Raw genomic sequence first — 14,568 nt, 5'->3', positions numbered from 1 at the left:
TTTAAGAAATAAGTTAATTAGCTACATGAAAGGAAGTGCTATAAGATACGAGGAACTGTCTATGGCTGCCTACAGAAACGGAGAAGCTTCGCAGGGGTTTCGGTCTCACTGGACAGGGGGAGGCTGCTGGTTTAGCCAGGCTGGAGCTGGTTTGGGGTTACAGTAGACCAGCCCCGAAGGCAGGCAGGGAGCCGTCGGTGGAGCACCAGCCGCAGCAGGATCCCGGTCTTGGGAGGCGAGTAGAGCCGGTCGCACCGTGGGGCTTGGGGGGGTTGTCCCAGTGGACCCTGGGGCCCCAGGCCTGCTGCAGGGGGGGCCTGCTGGGGCTTCCCCCCCCCCCGTGTGTCACCAGGCCAAAGATGGGAAGCTGCAGAGGGGCCCCATGTGGGCCCGTGGCTCGGGCAGCATTCACCAGGGGTCCGCATTCCCGCCTGGCTGGCCCGCCCCAGGCCCCGGGGAAGCCGCAGGAAGCCCCTGCTCCCGCGTGCCCTTCTGCTGAGAGAGCTTAAGGGTGCCCGCCTGAAAGGAGGGACACGGAAGGGAAGTTCACGGTTTACTGCAGAGCCCGTGCTGAAGGGCCCATCTGGGGCCAGAGGAAATAAATTGATAATGACAGAGCTTAGCAAGAGACTGGCACACGGTAGGTGCTCAGTGTTGGAAAGCTGTGAAGATGATGCTTATTCAGAAAAACTAAATAAATTTAAATTAGTTGGAATACATTGAAAAAGTAAGCAGCTGTGTTACTATTGTTGTGTATCATTTAACTAGACACAAAGTTAAGAATCTGTATGTAAAATATTTCTCACTTCTAATCATGTTTCTTTTCTTTTTTTAATTTTCTTCTTGTCCAGGTCTTATACAATATATTAATTGCCTTCACAAAGATGCACAAATTTGAAAGTATAGAGCCCGTCGACATTTTGGCTGGATGTGCCCGATTCATTATTGTGGGGGTTGGAGGCGTATTTTTCGGCATCATTTTTGGATTCATTTCTGCGTTTATCACACGTTTCACTCAGAACATCTCTGCGATTGAACCGCTCATCGTCTTCATGTTCAGCTATTTGTCTTACTTAGCCGCGGAGACCCTCTATCTCTCTGGCATCCTGGCGTGAGTACAAACAACGAAGGAGAGCTTAGGGCCGCATCTTGGGGCCAGCGTCCGGCAACGGCTGGACGGCCGGCGCAGACTCTCAAAGGCCTTGCAGGGCTCGGGTCCATCAGACACACGTGGAATCTGACTCAGGTCCTCCACCAAACACTCCTTCCAGCGTTTCTGTTTGCTCTCTGCTCGTGATTGCCCGAGGAGAGCGTAGCAGTTATAAGGCATTTAAAAATGATCAGAAAAGCTGCTGCAGACAAATGTGGGAGAACTTCCAGGTTAAAGTCTTGTCTCAGTATTTTTTTCTTTGGAAAATTCACTATCCTAAAGTTGAGGAGAGGTGTGCCAGAGGGACTGTCTTCTGCTCTTGGGCTCTGCCTTCTGCGTTTCCTTCAAACCACATCACAGCTCCAGGGCTCTGCAGTGCAGAGGGAAACGAGGGAGATGGGATTAGACTGCAAGTCCAGACTTCTTTTTTCTTAATGAAAGTATTTTTTTAAACATTTATCCTTGTGTAGATCTTGGAATGAGGCTTCTCAACTTGGCTCATTATATCTGGGCATGTTGTTCTCATACTCAGCTACTCAAGTTAATTTCCTTGTACAGAGATAACTATTTTAGTTAAATATAATAGTGTAAAAGCTAAACACTCATTATTTTCCCACCTTAAAAATGATCTGAGCTACTAAGACAAGGCAAAGGTCTTTCTCCACCCACACGCTTCCTAATTGGATCTAGACCAGAAATATTTTAAATGAAAATTGTCTCATTAAATTATTGTAAGAAATATTGCTCCGGTGGAGAAAATGGGGCCCTTGTTGAATTGGTTTTCCTAGGTAACTGCAATGGATTTATTTTGGTTTAAAAGGTGGAGTGACGTAGAGAGTGAGAGGGGCCTTGACAAAGCTCTTGATGAAGGAGGGCGGGATGGGAAGAGTTCGCTTCCAGTTCCGCCTGAGCCACCTGCCGCTTTGCTGTGGGAAGGCCATGGCACCCTCCTTCCCCCCACTCAAACCCCTTGGGGAGGGAGAAAAGGCGGAAAGAAAGCCTGTGGGATAGCTGCAGCCAGAGAGAGTGGAGGAGGTGCTCTCTCTGGGTAAAAACAGGATCCCTGTATCTGTGGCATCAGCAAGAAGGTGGGTGGGGGGCAGGGGCAGGATCTTGTGCTTCTCTCTGAGACTCGGCTCCTTCTGCAGGATCACGGCCTGCGCGGTGACCATGAAGAAGTATGTGGAGGAAAACGTGTCCCAGACTTCCTACACGACCATCAAGTATTTCATGAAGATGCTGAGCAGTGTCAGCGAGACCCTGATCTTCATCTTCATGGGCGTGTCCACCGTGGGGAAGAACCACGAGTGGAACTGGGCCTTCGTGTGCTTCACCCTGGCCTTCTGCCTGATCTGGAGAGCCATCAGTAAGGGACAGCAGGGCCCCCAAGACTCCTGCCTGCTGCTCTTAAATGTTTTCCTTATTCCTTCTGCCCTGTAAGAACATAGCAGTGAGGTGATAAAAACTGGTTTTACTGGTTGGGGGAGTCTGGGCACCTTGTGGTGACCAGGAATGTTCTGTTTACTTTCTCAATCAGTTCAAAGTCCTTAGTGGCTGATAAGGTTCTGCCCAGAGCAAGGAACATTATTTTTTAGTTGAAGAGAGAACTTTCACATTTACACATTTAAATATAACAGGAAATTTCTCCCTTGCTCTTCACTTCTGGTGTTAGTTTGTCCCCTCTTGCACCTTAAATCAGATATAGACTATGAGCTGCAGGCAATTACAGGGAAAGTGAGATGTCACAAATTGTATTCTATGTAAGGCAGGTACTGTTAAAATTTTTTCCTAAATAATATAGATGGTTTCCGTTGAGGTTTGAGAGTGATGTACAGAAATCAAGGACCAGGGAGTGAGTCTTTACTTTTAAGAAGTGCTTAGTATTAATTAGTAAAGCCAACTCTATACATAACTCAAGTGGCATCACCCCTAAAAAATGAGATGTCAGATGGCTGCTGATTTATCTTGTTTTATGTTTCTGGACCTAGAAAAACCATTAAGTACTGAACTACAATATATGTGTTGTCTTTTGACTAGAAGCAATTATCTTTTTCAACGATTTCACTAATATTTGAAGCATTTTAAATGACTGCTTAATATTGTCAAACCAATTACTCAAAGAGAAATTAAGAGAAATGGCAGAGAACTTATTGAGCATATCAATTCTAAATTAATTTAGGATGGGCTTTAGGATCTCTGAAAGAATAAGTGAAGAAATATTAAAATATTCATAAACCTTACTCTGAATATATGTGCCTATTGCATCCCCAGGAGAAAGAATTAAGGAAACTGTGATAGAAAGTTATAATCCCACATCAAATGCTGGCACTGTAACTGACTAGCATTCAACCTCGGACAGATATTTAACTACGCGAAATACTCCTCCTCACCACAAACTGGTGGTGGGGCAAATCTCCAAGTTCCCTTTCCCTCCTGACACTGCAGGAGTCCCCAGGGTTAGGAAGGCTGACGCCAAGAGAAGTCGCACTGCAGAGCTTCAGGCCGGCCGAGAGCAGGAACCACCTAGGAGGGGATGGATACCGTGGGCCCCCCAACAGCTCTAACCCTCGGCGACCGCCCAGCCCGGCCCCCATCTTCCAGCTGAGGGCACAGTCACAGGAGCAGGGCTCCTCGCCCACATCCAGGGATGGGCAGGGCCAGGTGTCGGGCCCAGGCCTCCCCTCCAGCCTGCCCTCTTCCTCGCCTGGCTCATTACAGCTAATAGCAGTCCACGTCATGAACCATGCGACAAATTGTCTATAGTTATGAAATTAATTTCAACCTCACATCCACCTTCTGAAGGAAATACTCTCATTACCTCCATTAAGCAGGCGAGGGCTTTGAGGACATGACAAGATTAAGAGCCTTGCCCGAGGTCACAGGACTACTAAGTAGGTGGAGGAGCCGGGACAAACCGCAGGAAATGGGAAACTGACACACCTGCGGCCGCGGAGGCTGCCTGCGGCAGGCCCTGTGAGGAGACGAATATTCTGCTGCGAGGCTTCTGTAGTCAGCACGTCAATGAAGGCACCTGTCGCCGTGGTGGTGGGTCCTGGGGGTCACCCCGGGATGGAAAATCAGTGTGGTAGAAAGTACTTGTGTTTTAGATGAGCTCCCACCTGCCCCCTCCGCTTACTGACAGCAAGGAGCCCTCCTCTTGAACTCCTGCCGGCATCCTTTCTTCTTTGCACTGAGTCTCAAGAAGAACCAAGCCAACCACAAAAGCCTTGCTCACCCCGCAGGGACCAGAGTCACCGAGAAGGCGCCTTCACGCTGACAATTACACACCCCCTTTGGCTACTCAGTGCGCACGTGAGGTGGTAGGAGCGCTTGGACTCCCCGGCCGATGGCCTTGCTCTGCCTTGGCCTTGGCCATTGAAAGGCAGAGCAAAAGTTATGAGTCTAGACAGAAGGTATCTGCCATTTCTCATGTCAAAAAGCATCAAGACTTTATTACCTTAAATACACACGTAGAGGACTTGAGGGAGCCACTGGTGTGCAGAAGCGCTCTTTGGGACAGGCAGGCAGGGTGGCTGGGACTAGGACGCCTGGCTTCGAATTCGGGTGCCTGGCTTTGAGTTCGGGCGCCTGGCTTTGAATTCGGGCCCCTGGCTTTGAGTTCGGGCGCCTGGCTTCGAATTCGGGCCCCTGGCTTTGAGTTCGGGCGCCTGGCTTTGAATTCGGGCCCCTGGCTTTGAGTTAGGGCGCCTGGCCTAGAGTTAGGGCGCCTGGCTTTGAATTCGGGCCCCTGGCCTTGAGTTAGGGCGCCTGGCCTAGAGTTAGGGCGCCTGGCTTTGAATTCGGGGCCCCTGGCTTTGAGTTAGGGCGCCTGGCCTAGAGTTAGGGCGCCTGGCTTTGAATTCGGGGCCCCTGGCTTTGAGTTAGGGCGCCTGGCCTAGAGTTAGGGCGCCTGGCTTTGAATTCGGGGCCCCTGGCTTTGAGTTAGGGCGCCTGGCCTAGAGTTAGGGTGCCTGGCCTTGAGTTCGGGCTCCTGGCCTTGACGGCTTTGCTCGGGTCTGGGGCCTCTGACCTGCACCCACTCACTGCGACCTCTGCTCTCCCCGTCCCCCAGGCGTGTTCGCGCTCTTCGCCGTCAGCAACCGGTTCCGGACCTTCCCCTTCTCGGGCAAGGACCAGTGCGTCATCTTCTACAGCGGCGTCCGCGGAGCAGGAAGCTTCTCGCTCGCGTTTTTGCTGCCTCTGTCCCTTTTCCCCAGGAAGAACATGTTTGTCACTGCGACTCTGGTAGTCATATACTTTACTGTATTTATTCAGGTTGGTGGACTTGTAATTTTCAGGTTGAAAATTACACACCCTCTTTGGTTACTCAGTGAGAACATGAGATGATGGAAATGCTTTGCCTCCCCAGGCAATGCCCTTTGACTCATACACACTTATTAGAAATAAGTAGGTTCTTTCAGGATTATGTATTAAATCACTATAATTCCAAAAAAAGTACAGTTTATTTGATGCTCAGACATGATTTTCTATCTTTATATCCTCTGTCTATTATTTTGAGAAATTAGATAATATACCCAAATTAAATTCCCAAATATTTCTAGATCATGTTTGTGGTATCTCTCAACCTCTAAAATATGTTGGCTTTTAATCAGTAAAACATATTAATCAAAATATTCCTGGGAAACATGAATTATAGCTACTCTCCTGTGTATTGCTAAAAATGAGATTCCAATTAGTACTCGATAGCACAAATTTTTATTTTAGCTTGAGCTACCTTTCAGCAAACTAATGAGAGGTTGTTTTAAGGCAGGGGTGGGGATCCTGTTTTCTGTGAAGAGCCATTTGGATTTATAACATCATTCAAGGGCCATACAAAATAATCGACTTAAAAATTCGCCTGCTCTATTTGGTCAAACATTTAATTAACTCCCCCCTAATGTGACGGCTGGAGCTGCTTCTCTTTAGGGAAGCCTTGGCAGGGCCAGGCCAGATGATTTCCCGGGCTGTATATGGCCCATGGGCCAGAATTTCCCCATCCTTGTTTTAAGGGATGAAACCAAACTCCTGCTTTAAAATATAGACATAATGCCTATTTTTTATTACTGAGTTTAAAAGAATTAAATAAAAACTAAACTAAACTGACGCATTTAACCAGTAGAAGCTAGTACAAAACAAAGACATAAAAATTGGAAGTCCTAATAGTTTTGCTAATAGGTCTGTTCTCTACAGTGACAAACTTCACTACAACAAAACCCTTTATTTTGTTACTTATGATCTAGGGAATCACAATTGGCCCTCTGGTCAGGTACCTGGATGTTAAAAAAACCAATAAGAAAGAATCCATCAACGAAGAGCTTCACATCCGTGTAAGTTATGTCTTTGTCATAATTAGTAAGTTAACAAAATGCTCCCCATTTGCCACCCATGGGAGTAGTCTAGGGCTTTGATGAGATGTGTGCACATGTCCCTAGACATAGCCTCTTTCCTCTCCAGCTTCACCAAGAGTGACTGTACTAGGTCCCTATTGCTGCTGTAGGGAACTACTACAGCCGGCCAGCGTGGCTCAGTGGTGGAGCGTCCACCTATGAACCAGAGGTCATGGTTCGATTCCCGGTCAGGGCACATGCCCAGGTTGCGGGCTTGATCCCCAGTCGGGGGCGTGCAGGAGGCAGCCGATCAATGACTCTCATCATTGATGTTTCTCTCTCTCTCCCTCTCCCTTCCTCTCTCTGAACTCAATAAAAAATCACATATTTAAAACAAACAAAGAAATTACTACAAACTCAGTGGTTTAAAAAACAGCAAGTTATTACCTTATATTTCTGGAAGTCAGAAATTCAAAACGGGCCTTGCCGGGCTAGAATCAAGATGTCGGACGGCACTGCTCTCGGGGGTTTCAGGGAAGACTCTGTTTCCCTGCCCCTTCCAGCGGCTGGAAGCTGCTGGCATTCCCTGGCCCCCGGGCCCCTCCGCCCTCGTCTCCAGCGGTGCCCAGGCAGGTCTCTCTCATGCGGCATCACCCGCATACTCACTCCTCTGCCTTCCTCTTCCATATTAAAGACTTTTATGATTATATTGGGTCCATGTGGATAATTCAGGATATTCTATCTTAAAGTCAGCTGACTGGCATAGCTGTCTTAATTCATCTCATATAATTAACATGTTCACAGGTTCTGGGTATTAGGACAGGGGCACCTTTGGAGGCTGTTATTCTGCCTTCCTCAAAGATTCATGTCTGTTCCACATGCAAAGTACATTAACTCCATCCCAACATCCTGAAAGTTTCAATTCATTATAATATTAACTCAAAGACCAAAAATCTCATCTAAATCTTATCAGTTCACAAGTCCCAAGTATGATCAATCATCTAAATCAGGCATGGCTGGGCCACTGGGTATAATACATCCTGAGGCCAAGTTCCTCTCCAGTTCCGAATCTGTGACACTCAAGAAACAAGTTATGTGCTCCCAAAGCACACTGGCAGGCCAGCCACGGGACAATAGCTATAGATACTCACTTTCAAAGGAAGGGGAATGGAAGGAAAAAAGGAGTCATCTATCCCAAGCATACTTCTCAGCTCACCTGGGAAAACCATTTGGTTTCAAGGCCCAAGAACAATCTTCTATGATTCTTTGTTCCACTTCTTGTTCTAAACTCCACCGTTTGAGTCATACTTCCTTTCCCATCGAAGGTTGCAGGTTTGGAGCACAGTAATTTAATCAGCCTGTTTCTTGCCTGGAGAGTTTTGGGGATCAAAAAGCCTTCTTTCATTTGTCTTCTCTCTGTCCCTTTTGGTCCAAGCTGGCAGTGTTTCTGAGAAGAAAAGCAGGACCAGTAGACAACATATATTAAGAGCTTTGTTACAAGAAATTGGCTTGCCTACTGTGGGGACTGGCTAGGCATGTCCAAAATCTGTAAACAGGTCATTAAGAAGGGTGGACTGGAACTCAGGCATGAGCTACAGCTGCTGTGCACAACTGGCGGGCTCAGCTCTCCTCTTTAGGCCTTGCAACTGACCAAATCAGGCCCTCCCAAATTTTCTAGAATAGTCTCCCTTACTTAAAGTAACTGACTCGGGACTTTAATCATATCTGCAAAATGCCTTTACTGCAGTATCTAGATTAGTGTTATAATAACTGGGGACTTTCCTAAATAATTTGACACTTAAAAAAACTCTCACTGTGACTAATGTTGAGAGTTGTCCTACTTTGTTCTAAAACCTTTGTTCCAATGGCGTGTGGGATCCTCTGCCCTTCTGAACTTTTAACTGGAAGGGGTAAAGGCTTCTACTACTGCAGACAAGGCCTCGTGGCAGTTTTCAGTGAAAATATCCAAGTCTGACAAAGATGAGAATGAAGTTGAATATGGTTTCTACCTGTTTGTTTTATTTAAATTCAATACAATATTGAAGGGATGTCATTCTGAAAGGCTCCAAGAAATAAAACTGAGAACTAATGTTTAGCAGATGTAAGGAGACAGGCTTCAGCTCAGTTAACAAGGAGCATTCTGACTTGTCTCATATGGCACACCCGAAGCTGAAATGGGCGGGTGCTAGTAACCACTGGGAACACTTGGCCTAGATACTGTGCAGGAGGCTTGGAGGGGATGATTGACTCAGATAATCTTTAGGTTTCTTTTATCCTTGCGAATTCATGTTTCTGAAGCTGGAGAGACTGCTGAAATCATTCAAAATCAGCCCTGAATTTCATGGCTAAGGTCACCTGAGGAAATAAAGCAATTAAACTTCAGGAAACCCAAAACAAAAATTTTCAAGGTCATTTAAAGATATTCAATAGATGAAGATACGGAGTGAACATTTTAAAATAAGTAATGTTTTAACCTAATTAAAAATTTTGTCTCCATCTTTCTCCCCTCTGCTCGTAACTTTGAGAAATTAGAGATTACATATCTAAGGCAATAGAAATTGGATATTTCCTTCTTTCTTATTTATTTTTCTCAAAAAAGTTATAATTATTAGTAGAATATTCAGCAATTAAGTATTTCAGAATTAATTTAATATTTTAATCTATATTGCAAAAAAATTTAGAAGCTAGTATGAACCTTACTGATCATAAATTTAAATTATAGGAAGACTAAGTTATAAATTTTGAAGAGATTGTGCTTTTCCCCTAAATTTCTATGAACAATTTTTATAAATCAAATGTAGTATTATTGGCTTGGATGATGAAATGTAAATACTGAGACAAAATGTCAGATAAAGAAATTAGGCATGTAGGTAAAGTGTATTGTTGTATTGTTATTATGACAGAATATTTATAGTATTATATTTTAGAAACTATAAATTGAACAGTGACATTATCTTTTTTTTTGCAATGAAATTAAAAGTAACAGCTAATTATTATGCTTTATATCCACATGATTTCAGTAATGAGATATTTTCTAGATCATTCTGGAAAAGTATTATTCAAAGGAAATGGCAAGTACCCTGTTTTCATTGCAAGTTATGTGCATTATTAATGAACTTTTTTCTGCAGAGTCTTTCAATTATGAAGTTAAATTACTATGAAAAGAATGACAAGTTTCATTTACATGAAGACAGTGAGAAAAAAGAAGCAATGCTCCAGGAAACCAAGGCATCCTTTGTTCCCTGAGCTGCATGGATTTCCCTGTGTCTTTCAGAGTTAACGTTTCACTGGCAATCATTTCCTTGTGTTTGGTTTGGCAGCTGATGGATCACTTGAAGGCGGGAATTGAAGACGTGTGTGGGCAGTGGAGCCACTACCAAGTGAGAGACAAGTAAGGAGACAGGGCTTCAGTCTCTAGAAAGGATGTTGATGGCACAGGGAACCTCAAAAGGTTACATTGAAGATGGCATAAAACTAGAAAGAATCTAGAGGAAGGGGACCAGGAGATAAAGGGCCTGGGAGCCATGGCATACAAGAAGCAGGTGGGAAGTAAGAATGACCCTCAGATTTCCAGGTAGGGAGTGTATGGAGATTCCAATGTCATGGTAAATTTATACACTGTCGACAAATGTTTAGAATTAAATATAGATTCTGCCTAAGGTGTCTCAAATGTATATTCAGCCCCCTTTTGGAATTTAGTCTCAGTTTAAGAGGAAAATCAGGGCTGAGATAAAGGTTGTGACTTGCCAGAGTGTTTGGTAACCGAAGCCACAGGCACGGGTGAGGTCACTACAAGAGTGTGAGGAGGGGAAGGTGGCCGAGGACAGGACTCAGGAGCCCTCATCTACGGGACAGTAAGGAAGAGAAAGGGCGGGGAGACTCAAAGGAAGTGGTTAGGGAGCTGGAAGGGAAGCTAGTGTCAGTGAGGGGGGCGGGGGGAAATGCCCAGCGGTGCATTGGAAAGCCACATGGCAGTGGGCAAGGAGAGTGGCAACAAGCAAAGCAGGCAGACTGATTTCTTCCTGAACATAAAATGATCGGAAGTGTCGAAAATTTCTACTCCAAACAAATGGCCAGCTCCGAAGGCCTCAACACATAGGCTCACGACAGTCAGCTGCCATCAGCAGCCCGCCTGAGAGTCCCCGTCATTCAGCCTGTCAAGGTGTAGGTGGGTCTCACCACCCCTCCCGTCCTCCCTTAACTGGCAGGACTGAAAGTGATCTGCGGCGTAACCACGGGCCACTTACACTCGCCAGGTTTTGGCGGACAGGCCGGCGTTGCTGCAGGCACAGCGGCCGCGAGCTGTTAGAATGAAGCACCTGCTCAAAAGCCTCGGCACCCTCAGTTCTTCTCTTACGACTGGAGCTGAGCTAGGCTGGGCCTCCCTGCTCCCCGCTTATGCACACTTTTTGTTCTGATTGCTTGTCCCTTCCTTTTGTTTAGTTGATTTTCAATGTATTCAGGACAGTAATCCATTCTTTCTTTATTTTAAAAGATGTTTTAATTTTATGATTATAAAAAAATTTTTTAAATGTGCTCAACAGCTATGAGTTCCAGGCACTGTCCTGGTGTTCCTCAGACTAAAAGTTAAGTAGTAATTTGTTTTAAGAAAAATACATAGTTGTATAACACATACAGAAAATAAACATTTCCAAAATGTTGGTTTTCATTTTTAGGTTTAAGAAGTTTGACCATAAATATTTACGGAAAATCCTAATCCGAAAGAACCTGCCAAAATCTAGCATTGTTTCTTTGTACAAGAAGCTGGAAATGAAACAAGCTCTTGAGATGGTAGAGACTGGGCTCCTAAGTTCTACAGCGTTTTCCATGCCCCATCAGTAAGTCATATCTGCTCTCCGATCTAGATTATTTTTTCATATTTAATTTTTTTTTAATTGCAGGCTACTTTCAATAATATTGTGTTAGTTTCAGGGGTACAGCATAGTGGTTGGACAATCTTATACTTTACAAAGTGGTCCACTGATATTTCAAGTACCCACCTGACACCGGGCATAGATATTATATTACTGACTATGTTCCTTGTGCTGTACTTCACATCCCCGGGACTATTCTGTAACCACCTATTTGTACTTTTTAATCCCTTCCCCTTTTCCCCTCAGTCCCCAACCATCCTCCCCTCCGGCAACCATTGATGTAGACTCTTAACGTCAGGATTCCAAGGGGCCCTAATGCATTGGTTTACTTATGGATAATACAGGGAGTGAAGAGGCACGAATATGAGGAATTGTGAAAAAAGATTACCTAGCCCGGCCAGCTTGGTTCAGTGGTTGAGCATCGGCCTAGGATCTAGGAGATCGCGGTTCGATTCCCTGTCAGGGCACAGGCCTGGGTTGCTGGCTCCATCCCCAGTCGGGGGCGTGCAGGAGGCAGCTGATCAACGACTCTCATCATTGATGTTTCTCTCTCTCTCCCTCTCCCTTCCTCTCTCTGAAAAAAATAATGACATACTTAAAAAAAAAAAAGGTGATCTAAGTCTTGGCATTTTGTAGCTTGGCCATGATCCACCTGTTTCACCTAGTTCGTGAAAATTACTTTCTAGCAAAAGTCGCCTTCTTTGGAAGGGAGGGGCAAGTGAATTTTTTGAAACCGAGCATATTTTACAAGACTTTCTCTTTTTAATTAGAAATCTCTACCCTTTAACCCCGTTCATTTGATTCTGCATTCCTCCCAGGAGTCATTTCTTTCCACTCTTGTGTGAGGAGAGACTGGGTCAGCATCTGAGATGCTAACTTAAATTTGGGGGTGAGTAGGGGGAGCAAGAGGTGTGGTGGTTGGTGGGCTATTTTAAAAGAAAGCTGTGTTTGTCATTGTGTCTAAGGCCAAAAAATCTGTGTGAGATTTGCCCGGAGTCTGTGTGAGACTAGCTTGGAGTAGGACCAGGGAGGGGACTGGCTTTCTGTGGGACACAGGGCCTTAGGGCACCGGTGCAGGGGCAGGGTGTAGGGAGGGCGAGACCCATCGACGCCTGTCATTCCTCGATGACTCCCTCTGAAGCACGGCGCTTGGGAAACCACTTATCCTAAGAGCTGGCTCAATATTTTTTAAAGCTTCTCTAACTCTGACATTTCACTAGAGTCCCTTTAATAAATATCACAAAAATTAATTTACTCCCCAAAGATGCACAATTTTCTTCCAAGACATGCTTTATGCGTCCAGCAGGTCAATCGGAACGTTATTAGGGATGAGGGACGCCAACCCTCCGTCCTGTTTTGCTCAGTGGTGAGGACACTTGATCACCTGCTTTAACAATGTCCTCAGGTTTGAAATCAGCTGAGAGAAGAGCTAAGAGTAGATATTAGCAAAGTTGTCACTAGTGTCTGGGTGCTTTCTGTCATCCGTCACCTGCTCATGAGCCGGAGACCGCGGCCCCTCTCCCATGCCTGGGGGAGCCCCGGGCGCATCCCTGAGTGGGCCGGGCAGCGGGAGCTGTCTGCGGGCCTTGCGGAGAGACGGCCGTTGCGGTTGGTTCGTTTGTTCTGGTGCTGCCCCTTGCATGGCCTTAAGGGAGCTCTGGAAGCTGAATCGGGGGCGAGCTAACAAGTACTTACTGAGAGGCCGCCCAGAGCCGCACAGCGCCTGACGCAGAAGGAAAACTCTGTGACATGGATCAGCCCTTGTTCCAGACTTGATCGTTTATTCAGCGTGGATGATTTGCACTGACCTCGTGGATGTTATTTCCTGAAGCATTGCGTTCAGATCCTATGTAGCTTGATTCCTGACCCGTGGTGCAGAGAGGCAGGGAGCCCCGTCTGTGCCTCCCTTGGCGCCCTCTCACAAGAGCCCGCTGCCTCCCTCGCCTCGCTTCGGGCTCAGCCCTGTTCCTCGGGACCTGCGGCGTGAGAGCAGACACAGTCTGTCCTGCTGGAGCTGGGTCCTGACATTAATGCAGAAGCTTCTATTAATAAAGACGAAGGTCACAAACATGTAATTCTGAAGTGTAGGGAGCTGCGAGAGCGGAAGATGTAAAGCTCACCTGGTCCCCAGGAACCTGAGCTGCTCGCTGCAGGGTGACGGCTGCTCAGCGCACAGGCCCGGGCTCGGTCAGGCACGCTGGGCCCTAGGTGCAGGGTGACGGCTGCTCAGGGCACACAGGCCCGGGCTCGGTCAGGCACGCTGGGCCCTAGGTGCAGGGTGACGGCTGCTCAGGGCACACAGGCCCGGGCTCGGTCAGGCACGCTGGGCCCTAGGTGCAGGGTGACGGCTGCTCAGGGCACACAGGCCCGGGCTCGGTCAGGCACGCTGGGCCCTAGGTGCAGGGTGACGGCTGCTCAGGGCGCCCGGGGCCGGGCTCGGTCAGGCCTTGCTGGGCCCCAGGTGCAGGGTGACGGCTGCTCAGGGTGCACAGGGCCAGCAGGGTCAGGCACACTGGGCCCTAGGTGCAGGGTGACGGCTGCTCAGGGCACACAGGGCCGGCTCGGTCAGGCACGCTGGGCCCTAGGTGCAGGGTGACTGCTGCTCAGGGCGCACAGGGCCAGCAGGGTGAGGCACGCTGGGCCCTTAGGTGCAGGGTGACGGCTGCTCAGGGCGCACAGGGCCAGCAGGGTGAGGCACGCTGGGCCCTTAGGTGCAGGGTGACGGCTGCTCAGGGTGCACAGGGCCAGCAGGGTGAGGCACGCTGGGCCCTTAGGTGCAGGGTGACGGCTGCTCAGGGTGCACAGGGCCAGCAGGGTCAGGCACGCTGGGCCCTTAGGTGCAGGGTGACGGCTGCTCAGGGCGCACAGGGCCAGCAGGGTGAGGCACGCTGGGCCCTTAGGTGCAGGGTGACGGCTGCTCAGGGTGCACAGGGCCAGCAGGGTCAGGCACGCTGGGCCCTTAGGTGCAGGGTGACGGCTGCTCAGGGTGCACAGGGCCAGCAGGGTCAGGCACGCTGGGCCCTTAGGTGCAGGGTGACAGCTGCTCAGGGCGCACAGGGCCGGCTCGGTCAGGCACGCTGGGCCCTAGGTGCAGGGTGACGGCTGCTCAGGGCACACAGGCCCGGGCTCGGTCAGGCACGCTGGGCCCTAGGTGCAGGGTGACGGCTGCTCAGGGCGCACAGGGCCGGCTCGGTCAGGCACGCTGGGCCCTAGGTGC

At 47.9% G+C, this 14,568-nt stretch overlaps 1 protein-coding gene across 1 annotated transcript in view; it reads left to right on the top strand.

Moving 5' to 3' along the window:
* SLC9A4 (solute carrier family 9 member A4) overlaps positions 1–14,568 on the top strand; it is a 59,357-nt gene that overhangs the window by 22,258 nt on the left and 22,531 nt on the right. Inside the window, exons 3-8 of the mRNA XM_087823798.1 lie at positions 852–1,111; positions 2,299–2,516; positions 5,223–5,425; positions 6,391–6,477; positions 9,798–9,868; positions 11,154–11,315. Of these exons, the coding sequence (XP_087679924.1) occupies positions 852–1,111; positions 2,299–2,516; positions 5,223–5,425; positions 6,391–6,477; positions 9,798–9,868; positions 11,154–11,315 (1,001 nt within the window). The remainder of the gene's footprint in view (positions 1–851; positions 1,112–2,298; positions 2,517–5,222; positions 5,426–6,390; positions 6,478–9,797; positions 9,869–11,153; positions 11,316–14,568) is intronic.

This window comes from Miniopterus natalensis, chromosome 13, assembly GCF_054644295.1.
Source record: "Miniopterus natalensis isolate mMinNat1 chromosome 13, mMinNat1.hap1, whole genome shotgun sequence".
NCBI lineage: Eukaryota > Metazoa > Chordata > Mammalia > Chiroptera > Miniopteridae > Miniopterus > Miniopterus natalensis.
This window is presented reverse-complemented; position numbering and strand designations above follow the sequence as displayed.